At 49.4% G+C, this 19,594-nt stretch overlaps 2 protein-coding genes across 3 annotated transcripts in view; one reads left to right on the plus strand and one right to left on the minus strand.

Annotated features, from left to right (window-relative positions):
- The window catches only part of BICRAL (BICRA like chromatin remodeling complex associated protein), a 105,144-nt gene extending 91,474 nt beyond the window's left edge, over positions 1-13,670 (minus strand). For both annotated transcript variants that reach the window (XM_066359394.1, XM_066359388.1), the window contains exon 1: positions 13,652-13,670. The gene's annotated coding sequence lies outside the window, so the exon portion shown is untranslated. The remainder of the gene's footprint in view (positions 1-13,651) is intronic.
- A 210-nt stretch (positions 13,671-13,880) lies between these two features.
- TBCC (tubulin folding cofactor C) lies at positions 13,881-15,285 on the plus strand. Its single transcript, XM_066361411.1, has one exon. The coding sequence runs from the start codon at positions 13,935-13,937 to the stop codon at positions 14,952-14,954; it is 1,020 nt and encodes a 339-aa protein (XP_066217508.1). The 5' UTR covers positions 13,881-13,934; the 3' UTR covers positions 14,955-15,285.
- Positions 15,286-19,594: the final 4,309 nt, after the last annotated feature.

Raw genomic sequence — 19,594 nt, forward strand, 5'->3', positions numbered from 1 at the left:
TCAAGCCGGCAACCTCAGGGTTTTGAACTTGGGTCCTCCACGACCCAGTCTGACGCTCTATCCACTGCGCCACCGCCTGGTCAGGCTTAATAGGACTCTTTGTGGAGTTTTTGTTGGTTTGTTTGTTTTTTCAGCACTATTTATATGCCAGTTCTGCCCAAGTATCCCCCAGAACTGCGGGGAAAGGCCGGAAACCTGTTCACGGAAGAATTACTACAGGGCCCTTTCTTAGAAGGTCAGAATGCACGCAGCAGACTCTGGCCCCCCTCTCACTTTGAGGGCTGGGAGTACAAAGGGATGAAGAGCCTGGCTGGAAGTCAGAAGGAAGCCTGCTCATTGTTGAGGGGCTGCCGCAGGTCTGGCTCAGTACTTGGTACTGTTCCGCACCTTACTTATTCAGCATCACAACAGTCCCAGGAGAAATATATATATGTATGTGTGTGTGTGTGTGTATATATATATATCTTTATCCCCACTTTACTGTTGGTAGAAACTGAGCTCAGAAAGGTTAAGTATCATGGCCAATGTCACACAGAGAGTAATCAGAATTTAAACTCAGCTCTGTCCACTTTTTTTTTTTTTACAGAGACAGACAGAGATTCAGAGAGAGGGATACAGGGACAGAGAGAGATGAGAAGCATCAATCACTAGTTTTGCATTGCAACACCTTAGTTATTCATTGATTGCTTTCTCATATGTGCCTTGAATGCGGGCCTTCAGCAGAGTGAGTAACCCCTTGCTCGAGCCAGCGACCTTGGGTCCAAGCTGATGAGCTTTGCTCAAACCAGATGAGCCTGTGCTCAAGATGGCGACCTGGGGTCTTGAACCTGGGTCTTCCGCATCCCAGTCTGATGCTCTATCCACTGCACCACCACCACATCTCACTGCCAGGAAGACACACAGAAGAAAGAATGAATGCAGAACAGTTTTGAGAGATTTATGTGCCTTTGACATGAAAGGAATTTGAAACTCTATTCAAATGACAGTTTAGAGAGCCGACTACAACTCACTCTATCGCAGAGTCAATAGCACAGGCACCTCTTTAACTTGGCGCCTTTCCTGCTTAGCTCAGCAGATACTCTCCTTTCTGTCCCTTACCCTAGAAATGAGAGCAAGCCCCAATTCTCCTCTAATCACAGTCCAAGGAGAGAGGTCTTGCTTCTGCCCCGTCTTCATCCACTAACACATCTACTGAACACGCATTCATTATGTACCTCCCGTGTACCACGCACTGTGTCAGCACACAGCATGGACTAAAACACGTGCAGGAGCCCAAACTGCAGAGCGGGTATCTATCTGTAAATGCAGAGTGTCGTCACAAGCTGATAAACACTCACCCAGAGCTAACAGAGGGAAGAATCCAGATAGGATTCCCGGAAGAGGGGGTGTATAAAACAGGACTTGGAAGAGGCCAGTCATGTAGAGAAGATAAAGCACAGGATCACAGGCAGGAGAAAAGGGAGTGAGCAGTAGGTCCCAAATGGTCCCACCAGGCTCTCTCCACACCTGCTCCTCCACGCTCACCCAGGCACCAAGATCAGCTCCTCAAGCCAGAACCTTCCATAGCTTTTTCTGCCCTCCTGTATCCTTTGCTTCCGACTAATCACCGAGTCCTGTCTAGTTTCCCTCTAGATCTCAGACCATTTCCCCTTCCTGCTCTATCCTCACACCCATCACTGTCGCCCAACACCACCATTTCTCCTTGGCTCCCGTAACCGCCTCCAAACTGACATCAGTTTACTTTTGCTCCATCTGAATCCATTCCACACAGAGCACCCAGACTGATCCTTTGTTAAAGGAAAAAAACGAATGGGGGTGGGGGGAGAGAATCATCTGATCTCATCATTATCCTACTTAATCCTTCAGTAGCTCCCACGGCCTTCAAGATGAAGCCAAAACTTCCGAAAGGGATTTATGAAACCCTGGGTGGTCTGGCCTCTGCCCATCTCTCCAACCTCCTCTCTGATCTCCACTTCCAGCTTCACCTGGGGAGCTTTAACAAATACTAATGGCAAGGCCCCACTCCCAGAGACCCTTGTTGAACTGCCCAGGGAAGGCCTGGCCCTCAGGACGCTGCAAATAAAGCCCCCACGGGATACTAACGTGCAGCCAGGTTTGAGGACATTTCTCATCTAATACCTTTTTGTTCCCTCGTCCGGGTTTGCTGCTTATGTTGCTCTGTTGCTTCCTGGTCATAAAGCTAGAGATCTTTTGTCTGTCTCATTCACTGCTGTATTTCCAGCACCTAGAACAGTGCACGGAATATACTACCGTAGTTCCCCGTGTATAAGACATTCCCATGTATAAAACACACCTTAATTTTGGGGCCTGTAATTTGAAAAAAAAAATGTATTACATCAAGTTATTGAACTTGTTTTATTCATCATAAAATTCATACAACTCCTCATCACTGTCAAAGCTCCCCTCCATTAGCTTGTCCTCATCTGTGTCTGATGACGCATCACTGTCTTCATATATTGCCTCGTCCTCAGTTCCATCGCACCTCCCAGTCCCTGTATCCCTCAGTTAGCCTGTTCGCTCTGAAGGAGACCTGTCTGTGTGGTCATCAGTATACCTCCATCACCCGGGCAGGTGCCCAGCATACAGGGGGCACTGGCTAGATAAGCACAGCGTGAACAAACAGAAGTGTGCGAGCACGGTGTGGCTGGCGTAAAAGCAATGGCAGAAATGAGGAAGGAGAGGTACGCGGATACGTGGGTTGTAAAGAGCCCGGTGCCCACACGAAGGAGTCCGCACGGTGTTAGACAGTCAGGAGCCGGCAGAAGTTTTAAGGAAAGTGACACAGTGGGCTTGAATTTTAAAGCAAGAAGTTGCTGAAACATGCAGGACTGGGGGGATTCAGGGAAACCCCAGGGTAGGGGGACCAGACGGGTGTGTTGAGAAGATGAAGAGGGGGACAAGGCGTGAGAGAGGGTCCGGACCTGAGAGACAGAGCGACAACAGCACTGGCGGACCGCGTGGACCTGGGAGGGAGAAAGAGGCGCTGTGCATGCCTGGCTTCCTGCGGGAAGACTGTGGGTCCAGTGTCAGGAGCGGATGTGGCCCCTGACTGGACAGGTCGAGTTAAAAGCTTGGGCTCAGATCTTAGCCCCACTACTCCCTAGCTTTCAGTCCTAAGGAGGTCACCTTCACCTCTTTAGTTCATTTCTTAAATGGGGATACTAGTACCTACATTGCAGGGATGTTGCGAAGCCAACGAGGTAATACATCTAAATGCTCAGTCACTGCCTGGCACAAAGCCGATGCCACAAAAGAGCAAAGCCATGGCCACGTGGCATCGTGGACTGTCTGCAAAGGTGGCAGCCAGCAATCGCTGCCATCCCTTAAGTGCCTGCCACCCTACCTACCAAGAGGTGGAGCCTGTTTCTCCCCTTCTTGAATCTGGGCTGGCTTTATGATTTGCTTTCGCTGAATGAATGTACTACATGTGACATTGTACCAATTCCAGCCCAAGCTTTAAGAGGCCTAGGGGTGTCTGGAGCCTATAGCCTTAGATGTGTCCACAGAATTATGAGAAGTGATAAATTATTGCTGTTTTAAGTTGGTAAGTTTGGGATGGTTTGTTATACAGCAATAAATAACTGAAACTTATGGACACACTGGAGCAATAAGGACTTCCTTTTAAGCCAGGGGTTGGGAACCTATGGCTCGCGAGCCAGATGTGGCTCTTTTGATGGCTGCATCTGGCTCGCAGACAAATCTTTAATAAAAAATATAATGTTAAAAAGATAAAATATTCTCATGTATTACAATCCATTCATCTCCTACCGCTCATGTTCATGGTTGCGGGTGGCTGGAGCCAATCACAGCTGTCCTCCGGGACAACACCAAATTTTTATTGGATAATGCATAACATACACGGGTCTTTGTATGGCTCTCACGGATCTATTTTAAAATATGTGGCATTCATGGCTCTCTCAGCCAAAAAGGTTCCTGACCCCTGTTTTAAGCCATCTTAAATATTAGGTGTTTTACATAGCAGATAATTACATGGGCAATACACAGTTATGTGGAATTATCTAGATAATTACATGGAACCATCTAGAAAGGTGTTGGAAGTTCAGGTTTGGGCTCAGGAGAGAGGTGAAAGGAGGAGACAGAGATTCTAGAGTCACTCAGCAGATGGACAGGACCTGTGTCCCAGGGAGATGGCCTGCTCGTCAAAGGAGGTGAGAGGAACACGTAGAGCGATCCTGGATAGAAGGCTGGCCACACAGGTATTCACGGTGGACAGAGAGAAGTCTGCAAAGGACACGAGAAGCAGTGATCAAGGACGGACAGAGAACGAAGACAGAACCAGGGCGCTGGGCTTTGAGAAGGGAGAAGTGAGAGCTTACTGCTACAAACAGCAATGGGCTTGAAAGTTAGGAGGGACTGGTGACCACAGAGCAGTTTCAGTTTCAAATAAAGTGGAGGGGGAAGCCCGGTGATAAGAGATTAAGGAGGGAATGACAGATGAGAAACTGGATACAGCACATGTAGATTAGTTTTTAAAAGTCTGTTGTGCCTGACCAGGCGGTGGCGCAGTGGATAGAGCGTCAGACTGGGACATGGAGGACCTGGGTTCGAGACCCCAAGGTCGCCAGCTTGAGCACAGGCTCATCAGGTTTGAGCAAGGCTCACCAGCTTGAGCCCAAGGTCACTGGCTCGAGCAAGGGGTCACTCGAGCAAGTCTGCTGTAGCCCCACCCCCACCCCCACATATGAGAAATCAATCAATGAACAACTAAGGAACCATAACAAAGAATTGATGTTTCTCATCCCTCTCCCTTCCTGTCTGTCTGTCCCTCTCTCTGACTCTCTCTCTGCCACACACACAAAAAAAAGTCTGTTGCTAAAATGAAACTCATAGAAACAGAGAGATTAGTGGTTGTCGGGGTTGTGGGCGCTGGGGGATGTGGGAAACAGTGAAAGCAGCCAAGGGTGCAAACCTCCATCATCAGAGGAATAAGTTTTGGGGATATAATTTACAGCATGACACTATAATTAATAATACTGTATCGCACACTTGAAAGTTGCTAAGAGAATAGATCTTAAAGGTCTAACCACATGAAAAAAGGTAACCGGGTGAAGTGATAAATATGCTGACTAACCTTATCTTGGTAATCATTTCACAATACATACCTATACAAAATCACCATGTTGTATATCTTAAACTCACACAACATCATATTAATTATACATCAATAAAGCTGGGGGAATATATCTAATTACCTTCCCCCCAAAATTAAAAATAAATAAATAAAATAAAATGTGTGTTAAGAAAGAAACTTAGAGATCCTGGCCAGTTTGCTCAGTGGTAGAGCGTCGGCCTAGCGTGCAGGAATCCCGGGTTCGATTCCTGGCCAGAGCACACAGGAGAGGCGCCCATCTGCTTCTCCACCCCTCCCCCTCTCCTTCCTCTCTGTCTTTCTCTTCCCCTCCCGCAGCCAAGGCTCCATTGGAGCAAAGTTGGCCCAGGCGCTGGGGATGGCTCTGTGGCCTCTGCCTCAGGCACTAGAATGGCTCTAGATGCAACAGAGCGACGCCCCAGAGGGGCAGAGCATCGCCCCCTGGTGGGTGTGCCGGGTGGATCCCAGTCAGGTGCATGCGGGAGTCTGTCTGACTGCCTCCCCGTTTCCAACTTTGGAAAAATGAAAAAAAAAAAAAGAAAGAAAGAAAGAAAGAAACTTAGAGCATTCACTTGTTAGGACAAAAGGAAAATTATTGTTGTTACTATTATTATATTTTTAGAGAGAGACAGGTAGGAGACCAGTTCAGGTGAAAGAGAAGGACAGAGATTGGAAGGATCAACTTGTAGTTGCATCACTTTAGTTGTTTATTGATCGCTTCTCATGACGTGCCTTGACCCCAGGGCTCAAGCTGAGCCAGTGAACCCTTGCTTAAGCCAGCAACCTTGGGCTTCAAGCCAGTGACCTTGGGCTCAAGCCAACAACCATGGGATCATTTCTATAATCCCACACTTTTTTTTTAAGTGAGAGAGAGAGAGACAGGAAGAGAGATGAGTAGCATCAACTTGTAATTACAACACTTTAGTTGTTCATTGATTGTTTTTCATATGTGCCTTAATGGAGGAGGCCTCAAGTTAAGCCAGTGACCCCTTGCTCAAGCCTGCAACCTCGGGCTTAAGCCAGTGACCACAGCATCATGTCTACGCTCCCACGCTCAAGCTGGTGACCTGGCGCTCAAGCTGGCAAGCCTGCGCTCAAGCCAGATGAGACTATCCTCAAGCTGGCAACCTCAGGTTTCGAACCTGGGACCTCAACATTTCAGGTTGATGCTCAATCTACTGCACCACCACTAGCCAGGCCAAAAGGAAAATTATTTTAAGTTGAAGAAACTTGCTTGCTAAGAGGAGATGCCCAAAAATATGCCAAAAAAAATAAAAAAAAGAGAGAGAGATTAGAACTAGCTGGGTAGTTAGGTTAGAGCATCATCCCAGTACACCATGGTTGGGGGTTCAAGCCCCAGACAGGGCACATACAAGAACCAACCAATGAATGCAAAAATAAGTGGAACAACAAATCTCTCTCTCTCTCCCTACCACTCTCTCTAAGATCAACCAATCAATAAAACATTTTAAATATAAAAAAAGCTTCTGTCTCAATTATGGTACATCTGTTACGATGGGTGGAGATAAAAAAGTTTTGATACAATGGGAAAATATTCATAATAAAAAGTTAAAACATTGCAATAGGAAAAAAACCCTAAAACATTGCAATAGAGAAGCTGTCCCTCCTCCCACTTACAACTAATCCTTGTTTTGGGTCCTTCCCCACACCCTACCCCACCAACCTTTTCAGGACCCTTATAATCTGGACATTAAAGTCTTCTTTTTCTGTAAAAATCACAAACACCTCACTGGCCTACTCCCACCCCCAGCTATTCTCCCTTCCTCTTCCTAAACTTCTCCGAAGAGTGCTCCTCCATTAGCCCACTCCCACGCCTCTGCTCACCCTGCAGTCTGCCTCCTGCCCACCGCACTCCCTGACACAGCTGTCTAGAGAGTCCCAGGGATCCCCGGAGCCCAGACACCTCAGGGTTCAGTCATCTCTCCTGAATTACTTCTCACCCTTCTGGCCCCGTGGGGAAGCTTTCACTGACCTCCCCAACAAGGTCAAACCGCCCACTAGTGCCACACTCTCTGTTCCTCCTTCCTTTGTAACAGCTGGCAGTTGTCACCGTTCAGCTTTCACGTTTCTGTGACTATTTGCCTAGACGGGGCCTCTTCAAGGGTAGAGGCTGAGTCTGTCTTCATTCACCTTGGCAGCCTGTGGGCCTCCTGGCTCAGTGCCGGACACGGTAAGTGCTTCATAAACTCTGTGCTCGGCTTCCGGTGTACGATGATGGGAAAAGTTCCAGAAAGTGCTGGGGGGGAGCGGGGCCTGGGCCAAGGCGGAAGGGAAGGGCTGCTCTGGTCCTGCTTCCCAAACCAGCCTGGAGCCTTTCTCCTTCTGTTATTCAGTAAGAGACAGAGAGAGTGAGAGAGAGAGAGAGAGAGAGAGAGACAGACAGGAAGGGAGAGAGATGAGAAGCATCAATACATAGTTGTGGCTCCTTAGGTGTTCCTTGATTGCTTTCTCTTATGTGCCTTGACCGGGGACTCCAGCTGAGCCAGTGACCTCTTGCTCAAGCCAGCGACCTTGGGCTCAAGCCAGCGACCTTGGGGTCATGTCTATGATCCCACGCTCAAATTGGCGACCCTGCACTCAAGCTGGTGAGCCCGTGCTCAAGCCGGATGACCCTGCACTCAAGCCGGCAATCTCTGGATTTCAAACCTGGGTTTTCAGCATCCCAGGCCAACACTCTATCCACTGAACCACTTCCTGGTCAGGCTGGAGCCTTTTCTTTTCTCTTTTGTTCTTTTCACAGAGAGAGCGAGAGAGCCAGGGATAGACGGGAAGGGAGAGAGAGATGCAACACCTCAGTTGTAGGCTGGAGCCTTTTCGAGAACAGCATTTACCCCCACAGCTTCACTGTCTTTGTGTCAGAAATGTCAGTCGCCAAGGTAGGAATATTTGTCCACCATGTGATACTCAACATATAGCGCTCTTCAATGAACGCGTTACATCCAGGAGAGATGACACCTCCTTCTGACATCGAGCTACTAGAACCCAGGGCCTGGATCTGCTTTATGTGCCTACGAGTGGCTGGCATCTTCCGCAGCACTGGTCCCTGACAAACTCCGCAGAACAGCAAAAGACTTTATTCCTTGCTGTATAGCTATACTCGAAGACCATTTTGTTGTGCTTAAATATTTTCCCTACTTGGTTATTGGCTTCCATGGTATAATCAATATGTAAACATTCCCTTTATGACATTAAAAGATCAAATACATAGGACAAATATTCAAAACCTAGCACACACAGCATGGAGATGTAACCAGCAAAATCCAGACTCTTGGAAACTCTACTGAACAAATGACCAGTTTTTTCCAACAAAACAACAGAGAGAGAGAAAGAAAGCACTTAGAAGTGATTTAAGGCAGTGGTCCCCAACCCCCGGGCTGCGGACCGGTACCGGTCCGTGGGCCATTTGGTACCGGTCCGCAGAGAAAGAAAAAATAACTTACATTATTTCCATTTATTTATATTTAAGTCTGAACGATGTTTTATTTTTAAAAAATGACCAGATTCCCTCTGTTACATCCGTCTAAGACTCACTCTTGACGCTTGTCTCGGTCACGTGATACATTTATCCGTCCCACCCTAAAGGCCAGTCTATGAAAATATTTTCTGACATTAAACCGGTCCAGGGCCCAAAAAAGGTTGGAGACCACTGATTTAAGGGACATATTAACTAGATAATTTATATGGAACATGTTTGGATCTTTATTCAAATAAAATAACTTTAAAAAGGAAATGATAATATGCTCTGCCTCCCAGGAGCACACACGTGCCTTTCCTTCCCCCACTTCTTCCGTCTCAGGCGTGTACCTCCTAAACGCTAAGGGTCCCCATGAGACTCGCAACCAGGGGAGCAGTGAGCAGCGGCAGCTCATCCGGGCTGACTGCCTGAGCCCGTCTCCAAGGCCCCCTTCTCTCCGACTCCCCAGTCAGATGACAGCAGCCCCGCCTGAGCTGACTTCTGTCACCGGGCCTCTTCTCAAGGAGAAGCAGCCCTGCCTAGGCTGTCCTCTGGCTGCTTCTGCACTAAACTCTTTTTTTGTTTCACTTCCCCCAGCTTTAATAAATGTACTCTCAAAATAAACTAAGTAAATAGATAAATAAGTAAAAAGGAAATTATTGCCCTGGCTGGAGAGCTCAGTTGGTTAGAGTATTGTCCCAAAGCACAGAGGTTGCTGGTTTGCTCCCCTGTCGAGGCACATACAGGAACAGATGTTCCTGTCTCTCTCCTGCTCTCTCCTTATCCCTCTCTAAAATCAGTAAAATAAACATTAAAAAAATAAATAAATAAAAAGGAAATGATAGGATAATCAGAGAAATGTGAATACAGACTGGAACTCTAGTGATATTAAGGATATATCACCAGTTTTTTGGAGTTTAGTGATAGTTGATAGTATTGTGGTTACGTTTTAAAAGGGCATTCATCATTGCCTGTCCAGGCGGTGGCACAGTGGATTGAGCGTCAGACTGGGATGCGGAGGACCCAGGATCAAAACCCGAGGTCATTGGCTTGAGCTATGGGCTCATCTGGCTTGAGCAAGGCTCACCAGCTTGAGCCCAAGGTTGCTAGCTTGAGCAAGGGGTCACTCACTCTGCTGTAGCCCCCTGGTCAAGGCACATATGAGAAAGCAATCAATGAACAACTAAGGTGCCGCAACAAAGAACTGGTGTTTCTCATCTCTCTCCCTTACTGTCCGTCTGTCCCTATCTGTCCTTCTCTCTCTCTGTCACAAAAAAAAAAGTCTTAAAAAGGCACTCATCTTTTTGAGATACACACTGAAATATTTATAGATTGTAAAGTATGAAATAATATAATGTCTGGGATTTGCTATAAAATAATCAGAATGAAGTAGGATGGGAAATAGGCTAGAATTTTAGAAGAAAAAAGACCATCAATTGTTAATGGTTAAAGCTGGGTGATGGACACCTGACAGGCTTCTCTCCATTTTGCTATGTTTGAAATTTTCAAAACATTAAACTCTGGGCCCTGGCCGGTTGGCTCAGCGGTAGAGCGTCGGCCTGGCGTGCGGGGGACCTGGGTTCGATTCCCGGCCAGGGCACATAGGAGAAGCGCCCATTTGCTTCCCCACCCCCTCCTTCCTCTCTGTCTCTCTCTTCCCCTCCCGCAGCCAAGGCTCCATTGGAGCAAAGATGGCCCAGGGCGCTGGGGATGGCTCCTTGGCCTCTGCCCCAGGCGCTAGAGTGGCTCTGGTCGCAAAAGAGCGACGCCCCAGAGGGGCAGAGCATCGCCCCCTGGTGGGCAGAGCACGGCCCCTGGTGGGCGTGCCGGGTGGATCCCGGTCGGGCGCATGCGGGAGTCTGTCTGACTGTCTCTCCCCGTTTCCAGCTTCAGAAAAATAATAAAAAATAAAAAAACAAAACCAAACAAACAAAAAAACATTAAACCCTGGCTGGTTAGCTCAGTTCAGTTAGATCAGTCAGTTAAGAGCATCATCTGTAAATGACACGGTTGTGGGTTCAATCCCTGGTCAGGGCACTCACGGGAAGCAACCAAAGAATGCACAACTGAGTGGAAAAATAAATGAATGCTTCCCTCCCCCCTCCTATCTCTCTCCCTTCCTCTCTGTCTTTCTAAAAATCAATAAAAATTAAGTCCTGGCCAGATAGCTCATTGGTTGAAGCATCGTCCGGAAGCGCAGAGGTTGCCAGTTCAATTCCTTGGTAGGGCACATATAGGAGCAGCTCAATGTTCCCATGTCTTCTCTCTGCCTCTCTCTCAACACTCAAAACAACAACAAAACATTAAAAAGCAAATCTAACTAAAAGAACCCCAAAGTATCTAAATTTTTGTTAATTTTTTTTGTGTGTATGACAGAGACAGAGAGAGGAACAGACAGACTGAAAGGGAGAGAGATGAGAAGCATCAATTCTGTTGTGGCACCTTAGTTTCTCAGTGATTGCTTTCTCATATGTGCCTTGATGGGGGGGGGGCTACAGCAGACCGAGTGACCCCTTGCTCTAGCCAGAGACCTTGGGTCCAAGCTGGTGAGCCTTGCTCAAACCAGATGAGCCCGCACTCAAACTGGTGACTTCGGGGTTTCGAACCTGGATCCTCCATGTCCCAGTCCGATGCTCTATCCATTTGGCAACTGCCTGGTCAGGCATCTAAATTTTTGTTAAGTAATTTTTAAAGATTTTAAGGCCTTCGAATTCTTTCACTTTTTAAGATGTCTAAAAGAGCTCAATACTTAGATTCACAAGTTCATATACCTTAGAAGATATCTTTGAAAGTAGGATTCAGAACTCATGGCTGCTTGCCTTTTGTCACATTTCTACTGTTGCACTTCTCCTCTTTACTACTTCCATCACAACAGGCACTTACATCTGAGGAGCCAGGATCTATTTCAAGCACGCACACTGAACGGGGTGCCCTCAAATGTTAGAGGATACAAATACATCCTGGCAATGCTAGAGGCTTCACAGCCTTCCTACGGCTTTGGAACTTGGGTGGTTATAGAGTCACATCTCCACCTCACAGTTGAGCTGCGGGCTGTAGAAAACCGTCAAGCCAATGCTTCATGATGACCACACCACTGACCTCTGCCCATTCCCACTCAGGCTTCACATCAGTCTTTCAAACTGCCTTTAACGTTAAACATTGGGTCATCCGGATGACCTGTTCATTTTCATCCTTTACTGCTTCTTTTCCATAAAAGTTTGAAATAGCCAACTTAAAAATATCCAGAAACTTCTGAAGTACTGGACTCTATGTCCAAATCTGTCATTGGGCAGAAATGAAACTCCTGAAAGAGTGGAATGACATTCGTGGCCTTCTGATACAGACGACACCAACAACCATTCCTAGATTCACTATGACTAATGCAGAAATGTCCCCTGACCCCAGCTGTAACTCCCAAGTCCAATAAACCTTGTTTGACTACAAACTTTCCTAATTTTTGTGAGACAAATCCAATTGCTGAAAAACTCAAGAGAGGCAGGTCAGATTTCTTTCACTCCTAGCAAAATAAATCTTCTCTAAACCTTCCTTGGTTAAATCAACTCTTCATAAATTACAGCAGCTATGACTTAAGACATAAAGCTGAATGACTCAAGACAAGATAACCAGCTATATTTAATTCACCTGCCTCAGAACCATACCGCACAAAACCCCAAAAGCCTCATCTATCTTGTCCAGGAAACAAAGCAAAGGAAGACGAAGAATAGCGTATATAAGCGTAAGCACAGGAATTTTCCAGAACCCCATTTCCATCAGGTGCACGTACACACACCAACAAGGACACCTCACCCCCACCCCCGCGCGGGATTTGCCGAACGGGTGGCCTGTGCTGACTTTCAGTGGAGAAATACGGGAATTTACGTGTTTTTGTTTTAAATGGAAAGGAAAGGATGAGAGTAGGGCGTGAAGAATCGGAGATGAGTCCTAATTCTTTCCTTTCCTCCCATCTTTTTCTGCATGAAAATGCAGGCATGTCGGTGAACTGTCAAGTTGGCAGTTAAATACCCCAATTAAAACCGACGAAGGCCGGGAAGTGTGTGTGGGGGGAGGGAGATAAGGGTGAAACCCAAGACTGGAAGGATGGGCCGGGCCGCAGAGGCCCCGGCGCTCGGCCCGGCTGCAGAGAGCTCGCGAGGTCGCCCGCGCCGGCAGCTGGCCGCGTCCAGGTTCTCGGCGGCCCGCTGCCCTGGGTTTCGCTAGGGACTGCGCCGCCTGGGCTGCCCACTCACACCTCGGGCTGGATTCGGCTTTGGGCTCGGCGCATTCACTTCCGGCGACAAAGCCCTCCCACCACCTCTACAAATAATGTTAACATTTCCCCCGTCGCTTTCCTAAAGATCGACAGCCCCAGGGAGAACTGCAGAGCCCGGGGCTGGGGTCTCACCCCGGCGCGCCCAGCGGCGGCCAGCTGCCGAGAGTGACAGCGAAGGTGCGGGAGGGCGTGGGAGGAAGAGGAAGGGGTTGTGGAATCTCATCCCCCCGCCCCCACCCCGCGGACTGCCGCAGTTGACCAAAAAAAGAATAATCTGTTTTTAGGCTCCCCCAACACCCCCGTTAACCCCGGCTGCAATGAGGAACCCAGTCTCTCTCATCTGGGTGCCCTCCCTCTTTCCCGCCCCCGTAACTGCCTGCGGGGACCCGGAGACCCCGGCCACGCCGAACTGTAGCGGCTAGGTGGGAGGAAGCGGGTAGGATCAGGGTTTCGGGGCGGCAGAAATGGGTTGGGGGCAGGGGTGGTAGAAAAGAAAAGAAAAACCAAGAGGCATGCAAGCGGCTCCCTAGCCAGCTGTTCCAGATGCCTCTTCCTCCTGCGCGCGCCGGGCGGTGCAATGTCCCCCCCCCCTCCATCTTTCTCACCACTACCTGTCCCCCCACCCACCATACGCACACATTCTCCCACCAGTAACAGATCTCTGGCCTGTAAGGGGGTAGTAGGGAGAAGCTGGGGGGGAGGGGGAAGCCTGCGAGTTTCTAACCTTGTTCTTATAAACAAACCCACATGTGCAGCTGCCGCTGCTGCAACTCACCCCACAATCCCGGAAATAAGTCCTGCCCCTTTAAGAGGAAAAAACCTTCCCCCGCCTGCCTCCCACCCCACCCATCCACAAGGACCTTTGTCTCTCCACCCCCTTTGTCAGTCTGCCCCGCCCAAGCCTCGTCCCCATATATGGAGGAACCAATGGGCAAAGAAAATAAGGCCGATCTTTTGATGTCATCGTGTTCGGCCAATCAATGGGCGCGTTGGTGGGAGGCTTCACGGAGGACGCTCCAGGAGGAAGGAAGGCAGGAGAAAGGAAGCTTGCAGTTAAGATGGAGACTGCTAGTTGCTCCGCTCCGGTGGGAGGAAACGGGGACCGGATCCTGGTGCCTGAGCGGCTTCAGAGACGAGAACAGGAGAGGCAACTGGAGGTAGAAAGACGGAAGCAAAAGCGACAGAACCAGGAGGTGGAGGAGGAGAAGAGCGACTTTATCGCCGCCACCTTCGCTCGGGAGCGAGCAGCCGTGGAAGAGCTTCTAGCGGGCGGGGAGTCCGTCGAACGGCTGGAGGAGGTGGCCGCTCGGCTTCAGGGGCTGCAGAAACTTCTCAGCGATTCGGTTTTGTTCCTGCCCGCCTACGACGTGCGGCAGGGACAGGAGGCGCTAGCGCGGTTGCAGGAGGCCCTGGCCGACCGGTGCCAGCAGGTGCAGCCCAAGAAGCGTTTCGCATTCAAGACGCGGAGGAAAGATGCCCCTTCGGCCGCCAAAGTAGAGGCGGCTCCTGGCGCCCCGGCGGCGGAAAGCATCCTGGCCTCCTCGCCGCCCCTGAAGGAGGAGGGAGGCTTGGGCTCCGGATGGCTCTGCGGCTTCTCCAACCTGCAGTCCCAAGTCCTGGAGAAGAGAGCGGAGGAATTGCACCAGCGAGACGTCCTTTTGACCCAACTGAGCAACTGTAAGATCAAACTGTATGGCAATCCCAACACCCTGCGGCTGACCAAGGCCCGCAGCTGCACGGTGCTCTGCGGCCCGGTGTCCGCCTCTGTGTTTCTGGATGACTGCAGTGACTGCGTGCTGGCCGTGGCCTGCCAACAGCTCCGGGTACACACTACGAGAAACACCCGCATCTTCCTTCAGGTGACTAGCCGGGCCATCGTGGAGGACTGCAACGGGATCCGGTTCGCCCCTTACACCTGGAGCTACCCCGGGATCGACAAAGACTTTGAGAGCTCTGGTTTAGATAGGAGCAAAAATAACTGGGACGACGTTGACGATTTCAACTGGCTGGCCCGGGATGAGGCCTCCCCGAACTGGAGTATTCTTCCTGAAGAAGAGCGAATGATCTCGTGGGACTAAGCAGTTGTTACTATTCTTCACTCCTACCAAATTCTTCCCGTGTGGGGCTGACGCCAACTAATGGGACACCAAAGTTTACTTATTGCTGTCACACAGTGTATGTTTTCAGTATTTAAGACTTGAAATTGTGATAGGTTCCTGTTTGTGATTTCCATTAAATTCGCGACAGGTATAAGGCTCTAAATTATTTTTGCTATTTTAGTACTGTCTAGGTGCTATTATTTGACTATGATAGTTTGAAGCGATAAAGGGGAAAGAGTGTGGTTCTCCGTTGGTTTTTTTGATTTGTGGCATTTAAAACCTACTGTATAATAAAGCAGGCCTTCAATAAGTACTTGTTTAATCAGTGAATTTTGGGGGGGCGGGGGGCCCTAGTAGAAACTAATCAATGTGGAATTATGGTACCAAACCTGTGCAAAGTACCATTAATGAAAACTTTTTGATTTGAAGGTTTGACTGCTGGTAGGTATTTCTCAGCAGGACATTCTTTGAAAAGGGTCCACTTGTCCTAACTTTGGGCTTGTGGAATCCTGCTGATCATCAACTGGTTTGGGTCCAAAATATTGTCTTGGACCCCAGTAGACTTATGAGTCTTCCCAACTTTAAAACCAAAATAATTGCCCTGGCTGGTTGGCTCAGCGGTAGAGCATTGGCTCCACGTGTGGAAGTCCCCGGTTGGATTCCTGGCCAGGGCACACAGGAGAGGTGCCCATCTGCTTCTCCACCCTTCCCCCCTCCCTTCTCTCTATGTCTCTCTTCCCCTCCAGCAGCCAAGGCTCCATTGGAGCAAAGTTGGCCCCGGGCTCTGAGGATGGCTCCATGGCCTCTGCCTCAGGTGCTAGAATGGCTCCAGCTGCAACAGAGCAATGCTGCAGATGGACAGAGCATCGCCCTCTAGTGGGCATGCCTGGTGGATCCCAGTCAGGTGCATGCAGGGAGTCTCTGCCTCCCTGCTTCTCACTTCAGAAAAATACAAAAAAGGCCCTGGCCGGTTGGCTCAGTGGTAGAGTGTTGGCCTGGCGTACAGGAGTCCCGGGTTCGATTCCCGGCCAGGGCACACAGGAGAAGCGCCCATCTGCTTCTCCACCCCTCCCCCTCTCCTTCCTCTGTCTCTCTTCCCCTCCCGCAGCCAAGGCTCCATTGGAGCAAAGTTGGCCCAGGCGCTGAGGATGGCTCCATGGCCTCTGCCTCAAGTGCTAGAATGGCTCTGGTCACAACAGAGCAAGGCCCCAGATGGGCAGAGCATCGCCCCCTGGTGGGCATGCCGGGTGGATCCCGGTCAGGCGTATGCGGGAGTCTTGTTTGACTGCCTCCCCGTTTCCAACTTCAGAAAAATACAAAAAACAAACAAACAAAAAAAAACCCTCCACAAAAAACCCAAAATAGCCCTGGCCGGTTGGTAGAGCGTTGGCCTGGCGTGCAGGAGTCCCAGGTTCGATTCCTGGCCAGGGCACACAGGAGAAGTGCACATCTGCTCCACCCATCCCCCTCTCCCCCCCCAGCCAAGGCTCCATTGGAGCAAAGTTGGCCCCGGCACTGAGGATGGCTCCATGGCCTCTGCCTCAGGCACTAGAATGGCTCTGGTTGCAACAGAACAACGTCCCAGATGGGCAGAGCATCGCCCCCTGGTGGGCATGCCGGGTGGATCCCATTAAGGCACATGCGGGAGTCTGTCTGACTGCCTCCCCGTTTCCAACTTCAGAAAAATACAAAACAAAACAAAACCCCCTTGGCCCTGGCTGGTTGGCTCAGCGGTAGAGCGTCGGCCTGGTGTGCGGGGGACCCGGGTTCGATTCCCGGCCAGGGCACATAGGAGAGGCGCCCATTTGCTTCTCCAGCCCCCCCCCTCCTTCCTCTCTGTCTCTTTCTTCCTCTCCCGCAGCCGAGGCTCCATTGGAGCAAAGATGGCCCGGGCGCTGGGGATGGCTCCTTGGCCTCTGCCCCAGGCGCTAGAGTGGCTCTGGTCGCAGCAGAGCGATGCCCCGGAGGGGCAGAGCGTCGCCCCCTGGTGGGCAGAGCGTCATGCCGGGTGGATCCCGGTCAGGCGCATGCGGGAGTCTGACTGTCTCTCCCCGTTTCCAGCTTCAGAAAAATACAAAACAAAACAAAACAAAAAAACACAAAACCCCCAAAATAATTATAGGTACCAATATTCTAAGAGAAAAAAATGTCAACACTGTTCTAAGTACCTTACACTTATTAAGTCTTCCAAACCTTGTAGGTTCTGTTAGCACTGGTTTTCAAGGGAGGAAACATGTAAGTATGTTGCTAAAGTTCACACTTGCTGGTGGACTGGAATTTAAAACAAAGTTGTTTGGCTCCATAGCCTACCTTTTTAACCCACTACAAGTTAGTGATTTTGAATAGTGTTAATTAAGTTGAAAAGCATCCAAAATAAAAGGCAAATTGCTTTTTAAAAATTCTCAGGCATAATTAAACTACATGTCCTGATACAAAAAAATTGAGGTATACATCTGCCTTAATTTTTGCACTCATTTTGCACAGGTTTGGTTCCATAATTCCATATTCTAGACAATGGTTACAAATTTGGCTTTCTGCTCTATACACTAGTGGTCATTATTCTTAAGTGGAGAGTTGAAAGATTTTAAAAAAGCATTTTTGGGTCTAGTGGCCTGTTACTAACTGCTTTTTGTTTAATAATTACCACAATGTTAATGTGCTTGAAGGACCTTAAGTATTTATATATGTTTAATATTTATATGTTCTATCTTGTTCCAAAAAAAGGATTTTTTTTTTCTTAAGCCTGAAACAGGGAGGCAGTCAGACAGACTCCCGCATGCGCCCGACCGGGATCCACCCGGCACGCCCACCAGGGGTGATGCTCTGCCCATCCTGGGTGTCGCTCTATTGCAAGCAGAGCCATTCTAGCACCTGAGGCAGAGGCCACAGAGCCATCCTCAGCGCCTGGGCCAACCGTGCTCCAATGAAGCCTTGGCTGCGGGAGTGGAAGAGAGAGACAGAGAGAAAGGAGAGGAGGAGGGGTGGAGAAGCAGATGGGTGCTTCTCCTGTGTGCTCCGGCCAGGAATCAAACCTGGGACTCCTGCAGGCCAGGCCGACGCTTTACCACTGAGCCAACTGGCCAGGGCCCAAAAAAAGGATTTAAAGTAGTTTCTACAATATGTGAAATCTAACAAAATAACAAACAAATGAGGAGGAACAGGATCAAGTCACAAATTGGAGGCAGAAATGAGGCCAGTGAAGAGGGTAGCTAAACCTGACCAGTGGTGGCGCAGTAGACAGAGCACCGACCTGGGATGCTGACTTCCCAGGTTCAAAAGCCTGCGGCTTTACCAAGGGCTTACCTGGCTTGAGCGCAGGGTCTCTGGCTTGAGTATGGGATCATGGACCCCTTCCCCCAACCCCCTACCCCTGGCAAGGCACGGATGAGAAGCAATCAATGAACAACTAAAGTGACTCAACTATGAGTTGCTGTTTCTCATCTCCCTCCCTTTCTGTCTGTCTTACTGAAAAACTAGTGTAGCCGAGCTCTATTCCTTAGTCCAACATTAATCCAGACATTATCCCCCTCAACTGTTAGCTGACTTGAAAAGGATCTTTATCAGTTTCAGTTTGTACAAAGAAAAGGAATAAAATCAATTATTTAGGACAAATAATCCTGATAATAAAAAGACATTTTGTAACGAATTCTCAACCGTATCTTTGCATTAGAAACTATGATCAAGCCTTGGCCAGTTGGCTCAGTGGTAGAGCATTGGCCCGGCATGTGGAAGTCCCAGGTTCGATTCCCAGTCAGGGCACACAGGAGAAGCTTCTCCACCCTTCCCCCTCTCCTATCTCTTCACCTCCCGCAGCCAAAGCTCCATTGGAGCAAAGTTGGCCTAGGGGGCTGAGGACAGCTCCATAGCCTCCACCTGGGGTGTTGGAATGGCTCTGGTTGCAATGGAGCAAGGGCCCCAGATGGGCAGAGCATCGCCCTCTAGTGGGCATGCTAGGTGGATCCTGGCCTGGTACATGCGGGAGTCTGTCTCTCTGCCTCCTCTCCTCTCACTTCAGAAAAATACAAAAAAATAAAATAAAAAAGAAACTATGCCCGGTATCCTAGGACTATGCCCTTGAAGACTTGAAGACTGACAGATTAACACCAAGTACATTCCAGGAGAAGCCCTGCTTGTGGCCCTAATGTGCATGCAATTCGTATGTGTGGAATGATCATTCTTACAGGAAAGGTAACTAATTACATCTAAAAAATGACCCCCCTGAACCTTTTGCTAACCTGGAGTTTGTAATAGATAATAAAATCACAAAATGGGCCCTGGCCGGTTGGCTCAGTGGTAAAGCGTCGGCCTGGCGTGCAGAGGTCCAGGGTTCCATTCCCAGCTAGGGCACGCAGGAGAAGCGCTCATCTGCTTCTCCACCCCTCCCCCTCTCCTTCCTCTCTGTCTCTCTCTTCCCCTCCCGCAGCGAGGCTCCATTGGAGTAAAGATGGCCCGGGCATTGGGGATGGCTCCTTGGCCTCTGCCCCAGGCGCTGGAGTGGCTCTGGTCGCGAAAGAGCGACCCCCCTGGAGGGGCAGAGCATCGCCCCCTGGTGGGCAGAGCGTTGCTCCCTGGTGGGCATGCCGGGTGGATCCCGGTCGGGCGCATGCGGGAGTCTGTCT

This window comes from Saccopteryx leptura, chromosome 1 (genome assembly GCF_036850995.1).
Source record: "Saccopteryx leptura isolate mSacLep1 chromosome 1, mSacLep1_pri_phased_curated, whole genome shotgun sequence".
NCBI lineage: Eukaryota > Metazoa > Chordata > Mammalia > Chiroptera > Emballonuridae > Saccopteryx > Saccopteryx leptura.

Bases quoted from the DNA above. Each gene is read 5' to 3' on its own strand.
- TBCC (XM_066361411.1), top strand. From the start codon at position 13,935: ATGGAGACTGCTAGTTGCTCCGCTCCGGTGGGAGGAAACGGGGACCGG.